The 12,570-nt window shown below is 39.2% G+C and overlaps 1 protein-coding gene across 1 annotated transcript; it reads right to left on the reverse strand.

Annotated features, from left to right (window-relative positions):
* Nucleotides 1-227: 227 nt before the first annotated feature.
* galnt17 (polypeptide N-acetylgalactosaminyltransferase 17) lies at nt 228-10,762 on the reverse strand. Its single transcript, XM_016268496.1, has 12 exons — nt 10,274-10,762; nt 8,765-9,047; nt 8,491-8,674; nt 7,835-8,001; nt 6,385-6,559; nt 4,192-4,389; nt 3,033-3,150; nt 2,683-2,868; nt 2,474-2,611; nt 1,337-1,432; nt 724-885; nt 228-629 (listed from the first exon to the last, which is right to left on the reverse strand). The coding sequence occupies exons 1-12, from the start codon at nt 10,274-10,276 to the stop codon at nt 492-494; spliced, it is 1,848 nt and encodes a 615-aa protein (XP_016123982.1). The 5' UTR covers nt 10,277-10,762; the 3' UTR covers nt 228-491.
* Nucleotides 10,763-12,570: the final 1,808 nt, after the last annotated feature.

The following is a 12,570-nucleotide window of genomic DNA, read 5'->3' on the forward strand; positions in this document are numbered from 1 at the left end:
GAATTATGCATACAGTGATGTACAGAGTATTTGCAGTACAGCAGTTGATCATCTACAACATTTAATTGTCATTTTGGTTTCTGCACTCAAGACTTGGTTGCTCTCATAGTTGAAACTATGGTTGAAAATACTGCACTCCTAAGTAACTTCAACATAGTTTATGTGCTTCAAAATCTTTCATTGCAGCAAGGTTACTGGAGGAACCATTGATGTTCTTTACAGTTCTTGCAGGAACTTATGAAATCCAATGTTCCTCAGAGAAGTCATTTTTGAAAGGATGTGTAGAGGTTTTCCAGAAGGTGGAAATCTGAGGAACTTACTGTATGCAGTGTCTTCAAGTGTCTTATTTTTGGTAATGTGGAATGTAGTAAGACCAAAAACACACAAACATGATCAGCACCCCTTGAGTTCCACAAAACTGGATCCATTTTCTAAAGTTCCATGAAGGCTGTGGAGATTCCCGACTTTCTAAGGTCGCTGACTCACTGCCCTCAGTCCTGTTTCATCAAATTCTTGATGTTCCACTTCTGGCCAGTGCAGGAACGCAGGATCAGAGCGTAGCCGAAGTAGACATTAGCCGGCACTACCTCAAGACAGCGTCCTGTAGCTCGGTTGATGATTGCTTCATTCTTCAGGGAACAAAAATAAAAAGAATCCTTTTAGTGATCAAAGGCAAAAGGACAATTTTTACAAAGTGCTCTATATAAAACGTGACCCATTCACCTGTGCAAAGTGCCAAGTTTTCTGGCGTACGCTAGAGACTTTCTCACAATTCAGGAGCTGTGGGTAGCTGCTGATTTTATCGTCCACCACACACCGCGTATCTTCGCCAGTGCTTCCCAGAGGACCCAGGAAAAGATAACCCTCCTTAGTGTAGCGACCCAGCTACAAAATAGACCACAGAGGGGATGATATGAATTTATTTAATTCAGTGATTTGGTAACTGGGTCACCGAGTCATTCAGGGGCATTTTGGCACCCTATGCTGATGATGTTTGCCAGATAGTTTTTGGCAGTTCCATAATGGCTATTAATTTATTATAATTATTAGCTGGGTCAAGTTCCAGTGCAGATATGCAAACTTGTCAAGACTAGATCTAGAAGTTACAGTCTCCAGATTGACTTTATAACTAGAAAAATTTCTTAGTGGTTTTTACTGCATTCTTGTTTCGCACCATCTTTTCATTTCATTGCTTAGATGCCAGATGAACAGAATGCTTCTATGTCATGAAGAGACTCCCTCTAGACGTAACCTATTTCCTGCGTGCAGAGTGAATAGAGGTTTAGTGGAGGTTAGGTCTGTGGAGATGTATAGCTGTGAGGAGTTGCGGCTCTACCTGAGGGCCCCAGCCATGGCAGGGGTGCAGAGTTGCTGTGTGGTTTTCCTTTATGCCCTGGTCCACACACAGATGGGTCACATTGGTATTGCGTATCTAGAACACATTAAAAAGATGTAAGCAGCTGATAGTTTGGTCTGCTTTTTGTTGATTAAAACGTTATTCTCTTACTATGAAATCTGTTTTATTAAAACTAAGACATAATTAACGATGCAGTGCCTTCTTAAAGTGATGGTTCGCACAAAAGTGAAAATTCTGTCACCATTTACTCTCCCTCATCACACCGCTTTTTTTTGTATATTACGAATATTTCTGGATCCTTGACAGAAAACTAGTGCTGTTAAACTCCAAAAATGACAAAAAGGCATCATAAAAGTTTCACAAAAGTGGTTCATATGACTTCTAAAACCATACGCTAGCGTTGTGTGAAGAGCCAGTTGAAATTTAAGTTTTGGCTTCATTGACTCTAAACACAATTTTGGTGTCACAGTGGTAACTAATATGAAATCATTGCATGACTTGTCAATATTTTTGAATAAACGCGTACAAAACTTGAATGCTGCAGTAAGATGATTGGTAAGATTTTAGCCAAATCATGGTTTTAAACTTGATTGACTCCTCACACTATTATATCATTGGTTTCAGAAGACTTTGAATATAGTACAAGAGTCATACTGACCACTTGCGTGACACTTTTATGGTTATTTTTTGTCATTTTTGGGGGCTTAACAGCCCTAGTCCCTATTCACTTTAATTGTATGGAAAAGTGCGCTGAAGGACCTTCTTCTTCAAAAAAATTTTTGTTTGTTTCATGGAAGAAAGTCAGACAGGTTTGGAAGGACATGAGGGTGAATAAATAATTTTGGGTGTGTTATTCAGAGACCCAGTGTTAAGGTGCAGTCACATTAGAAACATTTTGTAGGCAAAAAAGGTCCATTATCTTGTCAGTTTGTAGTGATGTATAAAGCACAGTTCACACAGGAGTTACTTTCAAACCAAGCAGCTTTCTGTTGGTCAACATTGCAAATCCATATTGAACCCATTGTGAACTCTGCATAGGGAAATCTTTCATCCATGAAAATTTGCCAAACGATAATAAATGTGACCGCAACTTTATTCATTTAATGTGGTACTCACCTCTCCATAAAAGAGAGTGTTGTTGTATATCCTCATCTCTGGATAGATATTGTCGAGGTACCACTCAAAGTTTTTGCACTGGAGTCTTTTCCTGAATGCTAGTCTCTGGGATATGTCTCCATAGTCAATGCCATGGTTCTGTGTGGACAAAGAGAGTGAAGTATTATACTATTTATTATTATAGTACTGCAAATATGTCAAGTGCTTACCTTCATTGGGAGGTTCCATGCCAAATAGACATTTGATTTGTATTGGTCCATCCAGACTTCTGCCACCCTAAGTGCATTGCGCCTAGTGTGAAAGGCGATGTTACTGTGGTAGGGCTTTTTTGTTCTTGCAATATGGGCCACTCTGGAACAAGGCAGAACTTCCATGCTTCCCCCACACAGCCAAACCTGGGATTTAAAAATGCACATACACCTATCAAACTTCAGTTCTGGCATAATGTTAGAAGAAAAAAACTAAAATTATTTTCAAATGAAGGCTCTGTGCACTGAGCGTAGGGAGGCTAAGTTATGAATGCTCTACTTTAGCGGAGGGATGTGGGTGGCATACTAACCCTGATTCCCAGCTCTATATTTTCGCCTCCATACACATCCATCCCTGCGTCCAGTAGGCCCAACTCCCCAAAGTATTCCCGGTTTACCACAAAAGAGCAGCCTATCATTGCAGGCGTCCTAAAAATACAGATTTTACACGTATTTTCAATGCTGTTTCTTCTCTAATATACTGAATAATTAACGAAGAATCAATGAATGTCAATATTGACAAAAATAAGTATAAATAATTGAAAATAATGTAATATATTGAGAATAGTGGCAGTGTAAAATTTATCTTTTAACTACTAAAATATATTTTATTTTATAAACACTGTTTACACTATATTAAGACCACTTTGCATTAAGCTACTTTCATACTTTTTTCATAACCATGGGTGCAGTGCTGAACGGCAGTGCCAAAGGAACACAGTGTGAAACAATGCTGTGCTAGAATATCATGGCCAGCTGTTTAGCAACAGAAAACCAATCACAAACCAAACAAGCCAACATCATTAAATATTAATGTACTTTGTACAGTCACATAAACTTTCAATGCACTCTGTTTCGTTTCAGCCTTTGATTGAAACACGTAAAATACTCATATGTATTTTCCTTCTATACCTTTTTGTATGTTTCAGAGGATTTAAAACAACCAGAGCAGATATATAAAGTGACATTTCCACAGCTGGACAAGCAAGTCCTGCTATAAAGATGTTGCTCCCTCTTTGTGTTCTGTACTTGTCCAATTATTTCTTATAATCATTTCTTTATAATCTATTTTAACGATGTCCTTACTACCTTTCTGGGCCTTGAACACGTCAGTTGCGTTGCTGTCTATGCAGGGTCAGAAAGCTCTCGGATTTCATCAAAAATATTTTAATTTGTGTTCCGAAGATGAACGAATGTCTTTCGGGTATGGAAAGGTTAGTAATTAATGTGTATTTTGTATTTAATCTGTATTTATGTTATCTGTATGCACCAAGGGTCTGAGAGTAACGCAATTTCAATTCTCTGTGTGTATGTGCTGTACATGTGGAAGAATTGACAATAAAGCAGACTTGACTTGACTTGACTTGACTAATGACAATTTTCATTTTGGGTGAACTATCCCAAAAGTAAATGAAAAATATGAAACCCAGGACTGTGTTCAGAATGGATGAAAGTCCAGTAGGATCCTACCTGATAGGTGCAGAAGTGTCTCCTTCGTCCCACCACTGTTTCGGTGGGCTGATATACATACACCAGAGCTCCCAGTTATAACCATGGCCTGAGTTCTCATAGCGTTCCAGCTCAAACGTCTCATCTTTAATGTTATCTATGGAGGGCAGTATGATCCTCTTGTGGTTCTCCTTGATTCTAGACAGAACTGGTTCAGCCCTGACAAGGGGATGCAAAGGTTAGATCATTATAAGCAAAGCTGTATTGCACAGTGCTAATAACACTTCTTCAACTCTGCTGTGGAGCTAAATCTAATCCTGGCTTGCAAATGTGTTGGCTGGTTTCTCACCTCACATCAGCCAATTAGATGGACCTACAGAGGAAACATGAACTGAAACTCTGTTTACACGTGGTATTCATATCTGTTTGGTTTGCTCATGAAAACACAACACTAAATACATCTGTAAACAGGGTTCACTATGAAAGGGTTGCTTTCGTAGTGTAGACGTTCATGTGGACAAATGCATTCGAAGACTCGCCTTGGGCTTCTTTTGAGAAAGCACTCCAAAATAATGTATTCCACATTCGCTATGCTGTGCCAAAACACATTGATTACACTTGTGTTATCATTTGTACCCTTTCCAGTCTCTTGGTTTCCCACTCCCTCATAAGCAGCGTAATGGCTCAATTTAATTCAATTGTATTTGTGTATCGCATTTGGCGCATCCATGAAAAGGATGTAGAGCAGAGGTGCCCAATCCTGTTCCTGGAGATCTACCATCCTGCAAAGTTCAGCTCAAACACAACACAACTGAACCAGCTAATTAAGATCTTCAGGAGCACTTGATAAATACAGGCAGGTGTGTTGGAGCAAAGCTGGAACTGAAGTCTGCAGTTAAGCAGATCTCCAGGAACAGGATTGAACACCCCTGATGTAGTCTTCAAGTAGTCACAGAAGACACATTTAAAGCACATGTTAAGACCAGGGCTGTGTCTAAAATCGCCCCCATACCCTTAAATAGGCCCTATTTGCGGGGACAGCCATTTGTAGTGGTGTCCGAAACCATAGTGGATGTTATCAAGTTCACACATTCAATCCCATAATGCACCGCAATAACGAGTGTACAACCAATGTACACTCAACAGCTAGAGAATACCCATAATGCAATGTTAGGGTTGTGCCGAATGAATTCCCGCGTCTCGCCAGAAGATGGCGCCTGCAGCTGAATCATCCATTCATCCATTTTCCAAACTGCTTGTCCAATGTGGGTTATACATGCTAGTTTCCATGAAAGAGTTCAAGATAAATATTTTCATTACTACTGGAGCTGACAGTTTGCTTAGTTTCAAATGTTTATTAAGCAGCAAGCAAACTATGCAAAAGTGGCAGCCCTTCCAGTGCACTTAGCGCACAAATTTGCTCATTTGTTTTCATTTACTCCTTCAACTGGACTAAATTAGAGGACTAATATAGGGAATAGTGAATGAGGGTATAGGGGGCAATTACAAACAGCACAGGTGTAAACAGTAATGCACCTTGGCTAACCACTTGTGACCAGATCACTGAAAATGCATCTTAATATACCAGGTGTCAACAGGGCCAAAACCGCATGTGACAGCATTCCTTGCAATACTAGTCTTAGGTGTTCTCAAACCTCTTTTAGAGGGGTTTGAATCACTTTCAGATGGTCACCAGTTTTGCTAGGCTTTGCTAGGCTGTAAATTCAGCTAAACCATCCTGGTAGGATGTGAGACCAGCTAAAACCAGTTTAATCCAATTGAGACCAGTAAACTATATTAGGCTGGTTAGGTTTTTTAAGTTTTATACTTTTCTAATATGTAAAAAAAAAAAGTTTAGATTTCGGATTAAAATTCATTAGTATATTTGAGAGAAACACTGATTTTCTATGCTTTTTCTTTCTTATTTTGACTTTGTAAACACACTTTACCACTGGCATAATGATTAATGCATGAAATCACAAATTTAGAGACCCTCCACTTGAAATCCAATCACAAGAGTCACAAGAGACATATTTGAGACATACTGTATGTTACTACTGGTTGTAAACAGCGGTCTGTCTTGGCTGAGCAGCTCAGTTTAGATCACCCAAGACGGATGTTAATACCAGGTGTAAACAAGGCCTGAGAAGTCGAGGTGTGAGTGAGACCATCTATAAAACCAGCAGCATATTGTAGCAAGTGCTAGATTCTCACCATGCAGGCGTGAACTCAACATGGGCATCAAAGAAGCCAGTCACCTCCCCAGTGGCCACTTTCCAGCCCTCGATGCGAGCCCGGATGAGGCCCTCTCTCTTCTGATTGCGCACTATTTTGATAAGACCCGGGTAGCGCTTGTTGACATACTCCTCCAGTGGCCCTTTCAGTTGTACTGTCATGCATAAACACACACACACATAAACGGTAAAGAGGGAGAAATCTTGTTTCATGGTGCATGAGTGCTCGTCGCTGTGTTTAAACCAGACCCGAGGGAATGTGTCTCCTATGCCAAAACTCTTCCGTGCCTTTGCTCTGTGCTACAGGGTTCCACACCATCCCCCTGGAAAACACGTTCTTGGAAAGTGTTCCCGATCCCCACGTTAAACACTGTCATCTGCATTCCGAGTGACAAACCGTGAATCACTGACATTATGAGGACAGAGATGGGTGTGCTGCTCGCCTGCCCCCTCATTTCAGCAAATGCAGGCTTTTCCCCCTGCGCTGATGGACTGTTGGCCCTACGCCACCGGCTCATGCCAACATTGTGATGGAAATTGAACTGTCTCTGTGGGAAGGTTTGAGCCCACACTGTGATACAATAGACAGGCATGGCCATGCGCAACGTGAGCAAAGAGTGCTTGGCAAACTACTCCAGGTTATCAGTTGACTCTCGTGCTCAAATGCAACACAATGGATTAAACCCTGTCAGAATGGTTTATGATAAACTAGATTTTTGCATTTTCTATTTGCTCTGTGGTTTCTAAGGTGTTCTGAGTGGTTTTTAGTGCACTGGTATGCGGTTACTGGGGGTTTTGGATGAGTATTTAGTGGTTTCTTATTGGTACAACCCAAAAAAGAAGGTACGTACGAGTTCTGTAGGAAAGATCTTACTTATGAGTGTAATGCATATGAACCACCACGATGTCATAATTACAAGTGAGAAACTCAGGATTTTCTTGGAGTTGGGGACATTTCAGTGAGAAAGCATGGCGAATGCAATTGATGCAACATCTGTAGGTGACATGAAATTTGTTGAAATGCATGAAATTACTATTTTTCACTTACAATAAATCTAGCTAAGTTGAATGTACAAAACACAATAGTATTGTACAATTATAATAGAATTTATAACTATTTGCTTCACCTTTAGAAGATAACACAAAAACACACCTGATGCACATTCATTATTCATCATTGTAGTAAGAGTAAAAAAATAATAATAATAATTTTTTGCTTAATTTTGTGCATCGCCATCTTGCTCCAACCAAAGTGATTTGAACACACCTGACAACACAATTATGACTTCCCAACTGGTAAATACAAACTTTCCAGGAGGACTTCCTTTTTTTCATATAATTTTATGGTTCACCAGAGAAAACCATTAGAATAACCACTTAATATGATTTTGTGCCATGTAATTTAGAGCCAAAATTGTCTTGTTTCTCACCGTCATCACTGTTGTCATCCACCAAGATAATTTCCTTTAGGAGATGAGCTGGTGTGTGGTTGACAGCTGAATGGACTGAACGCAGGATGACAGACAACGCCTCATTTACAAAGATGAAAATCATGGAGATCTGTGGCAGGTCACGGGAATAAAAGGCCTTTTTGCATCTATAAAAACACATATATGGATACAGAGGATCTTGTTGTCTTTGAAACAAACCACCTCTTTGAATCTTTGGTACACAAGGCTGTGAAACCTTTCACTTCCTAACAAAAGAAAAGCCACTTTTGGCTTTGCTTATTTGCACATTTTCACTGTAACAATTACAGAGCCTAGTGGGTCTCAAAAATGAAGCTTATTTATAAAAACTCACTTAACTGAACTTAGAAACAGTAAATGTCACTTTCCTGTGAATCTGAATCACTTTTTAATCTTGGTAAAAGGAAAATCTCTTAAGCAAATGGTTCTAGACATTCTAGCTAAACTACTGCAGTGGGCTTTTGTGATTAAATGACAAACATGACAAAGTATACAAAACTATGCCATAACTTTGCTAGTCAGTTAACTCATTCCATACTACACCAAGAGCAAAAACTGTAGGTTTTTGTATAGATAGTTTTCAGGGTAAAAATATAAAAAAAGCCAGTGACACTCACTTGCTGGGTCGATAATCTGGAATAGATCTATCCAGAGAGATTTTGTCACTCAGAAATGCATTGTAGCCATATTTCTCCCTCAAGTATTTGGCCTCCTTTTCTTCCTCTGGCGTAAGTGTTGCTGGTAGACCTCCTCTACCTCGGCCTCCAAAACCTTCAATGAGTCCAAGAGACTTGGACAAACCTATTCAACACAAATGACTCATGGCTTTCTTTTTCTGTAAAAGGGCATTTTTGTGAATAATGCAGTTTTTTATGATAATGAAGAAGTTACCATTCAGTTGTCTGTACACCACATCTTCCAGTGATCCCAGTCTCTTTAAGAGCACATCATGAGGGATGCTGGTCTCCTGAGCAGATCCATTCAGATGCGTCTGTCCTCTCACATCAGCAGTCACCGCCTGTTGACCAACAGCTTTGGTTGTGCGTAAACTGCACTTGCCCCAAAAAGTGATGAAGCCGGCCATCATAAACACATTCAGCACCAGTAAGATTTTCCATCTTCTCATCACAAAGGCCATGAAAGATTTTGGTGTTCGAAATCCAGCGAATCGCATCTTAAAAACATAAAGCAAATGTAATGTGTGATGTGCACTGAACTGATGGAAAGCATAAACTGTCTATTTTATTGATAGATACAGTAATAAAGACAGTAAGTCAGCAAGGGAGGGGACTAGGAAGAGAACATGACCTGGGCTGGACTTAAACCCAAGTCTACAAGGTATGACAGCTTTATATGTCAAAACACTCACACTGCCAACATCTAGATATTATTTTATTACCAGTTTATTAGGTCAACTTTAACAAGATGTTAAAAGATTTGCTTTCATGTGTAAATGAAACGCAAAATAACATCATTTGACACATAGCACAAAATATCATATCATATATGCCGGGACTACTTTCGAGTGTCTCGCCCTCTCTCTCTCTCTCTCTCTCTCTCTCTCTCTCTGCTCATACAAGCACAAATTAAAATAATTAATAAGGCTTTATCTTTCGGCTTGTAACGGTTAATAACTTTGATACATTGGCTTCGGAGTACTCAAGTATTACTTTTACAGTGAACAAAACTTTTGATAACAAGATGCTCAGGGGTCCCCACAGAACCACCCGGTAGGACACAAGAAGATCGATGAGAGAGACTTTAAGATAAGGAATTTTCGGAATGACTAGCTACTCTTTATAGGCTTTATTCATAGTAATATATCAATTCGTATTTTAATAGCCTATTTATTAGCCTATAATAGCCTAAATATTCTTGCTAAATTAATAGTTTTCTACATATTTGGGCTATTTTTCTTTGCGGATCTTAATCTACAAGTAACAAAATAATTGAACTAAAGTCATTTCCATTGCCCGTCTATTTATTTACTAAGTAGCACGTAATAAGCTAGATATTGTACACTGTCTCAAAATAAACCATTCCAGGATGATAATGACCGACTGACCGTACATTAAAATAATGTTTTTCATTTAGAATTCTCTGTTCATAATTTCACATTTAATTAACATTATTTCTGCTATATTTATCTGGCAAAATCCATTTATGCGTTTGTAAGGCACCCTTTCGTATCACCCAAAAATATGTTCAAGGTAGGCAGCTCACTAGGTTTTGAGACACAACAGGCTTCTGAAAATCAGACATGCATTGTATGGATCTCCAACATAACCGACTGACCAACAGCAAATGTAACTGACAGCTTGAATCAGACTGCGTTTTATGATGCTTGTCATTTGGCTGATATAGCCTAGTTTATCTTAAAAAATGACCATAACCACTTACCATTTTGGATTGGTAAAATGCATCCTGCACTTGAATATCGAGTCCTCCTGTGCGCTTTCATCCGTATTCACATGTTCTTATAAATAAACTCCACATGGGAATTTTATTTACATCCTTCAAAGAGTCACAGCAAAGGGTCCTAAACTGCAGTCATTCATCATAAGACATCTGTCAGTCAAATCTAAAAGGTCTTCACTGACAAACGCAGCTGTCCTCTACTGGAAATAATGTCAGAAGATGTGTGTTTGCCCTGGATGAGCAGAAGTATGCAAGATCCCTCCACTTCAGCTACGAGACTCCGCAGACGCAACAATCATCTCCAGCCGGATTCATCCACAGCAAGCGCAGTGTTCATTATAAACGCTATTTCATATCCTGCTGCTATGTGACGCTCGTCGTTGATCCACGCTGATCCACGAGCATCCCCGCATCTCGTACCATCCACACTGTTTTCTGCAGTTAATGTGCCCTGTTAAATCGTTTTGTCCACATAATATTGGATAGCGGCATAGCGCCTCGGCTGAGACTGATGGAAAACACGGAGTGGATGCAGCATGTGGAGCAGGTGTGTGGGCTTAAAGAACTGCTCACGCGTACGCCACTTAACTGTGTTCACCTACATGGACGATACCAAAAGGTCATAATATACTCGTATACATGCAAAGTAGACAGAATTGCTTATAGGCTTAATATTGGCAGCGGCTATTAGCACTAAATGTACTGTTACTTTAACTTAGTGTAAATAGAATCCATTGCACTAAGTGCAAATATTAATGGATTCTATTTACACTATGTAAAAACAGCAGTATTTTCTTTGCCATTGGCCTAATATTAGTTAAATATTAAGTATAAAGTATTAAGTAGCCTATTAAGACACTCTGCTTAAAGGGGTCAAATTTGCCTTGATCTTTTGGCATATAAGAGATCTTTGTATCATTAAAACATCCTGCAATTTCATAGCTTAAAACGTCCTCCTCCTTATGAGCAAAGCATTTATTTAACCAAGCTCCAAAAATGGCAACAGTCATGTTGCTTCGAATCGGGATTTATTGCTTCCCTGAAACAGGAATGGAGAAAATTAGCAGGATCTCCAAGCTGCTTTCTTCCATACAGAGAATATGAAAGAGATCTGCGACCACTGACCTCCAAAAAAAACTGACACCTCTAAAAAAATCTTCTGAATCCATACAATAGCTTGGTGTGTTGAATAGCCTGAAATTTAAAACAATAGATCTCATTCACTAACCATGCATATGCACAAATTTGTGAATAAAATCAGCATACAAACATTTTCAAGAACAAAATATGACTCATCCATAACTTTACTCGCTATTTTTCCCCAAACCGATCTACTGTAATTACGACAGTGATATATTTATGACAGTGCATTACACTCATTTAACTGTAGGGGGCTTTAAAGCTGCAAAAATGCACAAAACTACATACATTTGCTTTAAAGAAAGTTTTCGTTTGCTGTACCGAGCACTTTGTTGCAGTTTGCAGAATTTTGTAAAATAACTTCTATTTTTGCTTTTCAGATAAAAGTGTGGTTTCAGTTTAATATGTTGCAGGCTCATTTATTGGTACTGAATAATTGATGATAAATAATATTGATGATAATAAGTAATCAAATAATATTGGGCTTGTTTTGGAAGCTGCGTTTGCTTATTTGTCTCACAACAGTAGCTTTGTTCACTGCACCGAGAGTAAGAGATTTCGTTTGCTGTACGGAGCATGAGAGTTCGGACAAGTTCGAACTGCCCAGAAGTCTTTAGATGTTTAAAATGTGCAAAAAATTTAACAACGAGACTACCGAAATGAGTCCCGCTTATGAGTTAAATAAAAATAATTAAAAAAAGACGTTTATGCAGATGTGAGGGTGCTGGCATTGTGTATTTTGTGCTATTCTGTGAAAGGTCATTGATCCAACGGGCATAGCTAGGATCACTACCGGTCATAAACTGTAACAGTATCTCAATGACATAAAAGTAACACTACTAAATAAATAAACTGTAGGATAAATGCTTAGGTTGAATTGAGCCAGAGGTTTTTGACAGTGGGACCGGATCAGACTCCATGTAGTTTTCAACAGGGCTCAAGCACACCTCCACACCTCTTTCTGCAGAGGTCACAGCACTAATTCTATTTGAAACTTTAATGCAGCTGACAGGTCTGTCAGCATCTGTAAGACGGCAGTAGTTCTCTGTTCACAGCAGCTGGCTGTCAGGCGGTTTGTTCTCATGCTGTCAGCAGCAGTCATGTTGTGCCGGCGCTGCATCCTAATCCCAGCACACTGT

This window comes from Sinocyclocheilus grahami, unplaced genomic scaffold (genome assembly GCF_001515645.1).
Source record: "Sinocyclocheilus grahami isolate Dianchi unplaced genomic scaffold, SAMN03320097.WGS_v1.1 scaffold46.1, whole genome shotgun sequence".
In the NCBI taxonomy this organism is placed as follows: domain Eukaryota; kingdom Metazoa; phylum Chordata; class Actinopteri; order Cypriniformes; family Cyprinidae; genus Sinocyclocheilus; species Sinocyclocheilus grahami.

What these genes read in the sequence shown, in the direction of transcription:
- galnt17 (XM_016268496.1), bottom strand. An exon ending in GGATGACAACAGTGATGACG is followed by an intron (nt 6,560 to 7,834) that starts GTGAGAAACAAG and finishes TATGCATGACAG; the next exon opens with TACAACTGAAAGGGCCACTG. An exon ending in GTTGAGTTCACGCCTGCATG is followed by an intron (nt 4,390 to 6,384) that starts GTGAGAATCTAG and finishes TCCCCTTGTCAG; the next exon opens with GGCTGAACCAGTTCTGTCTA.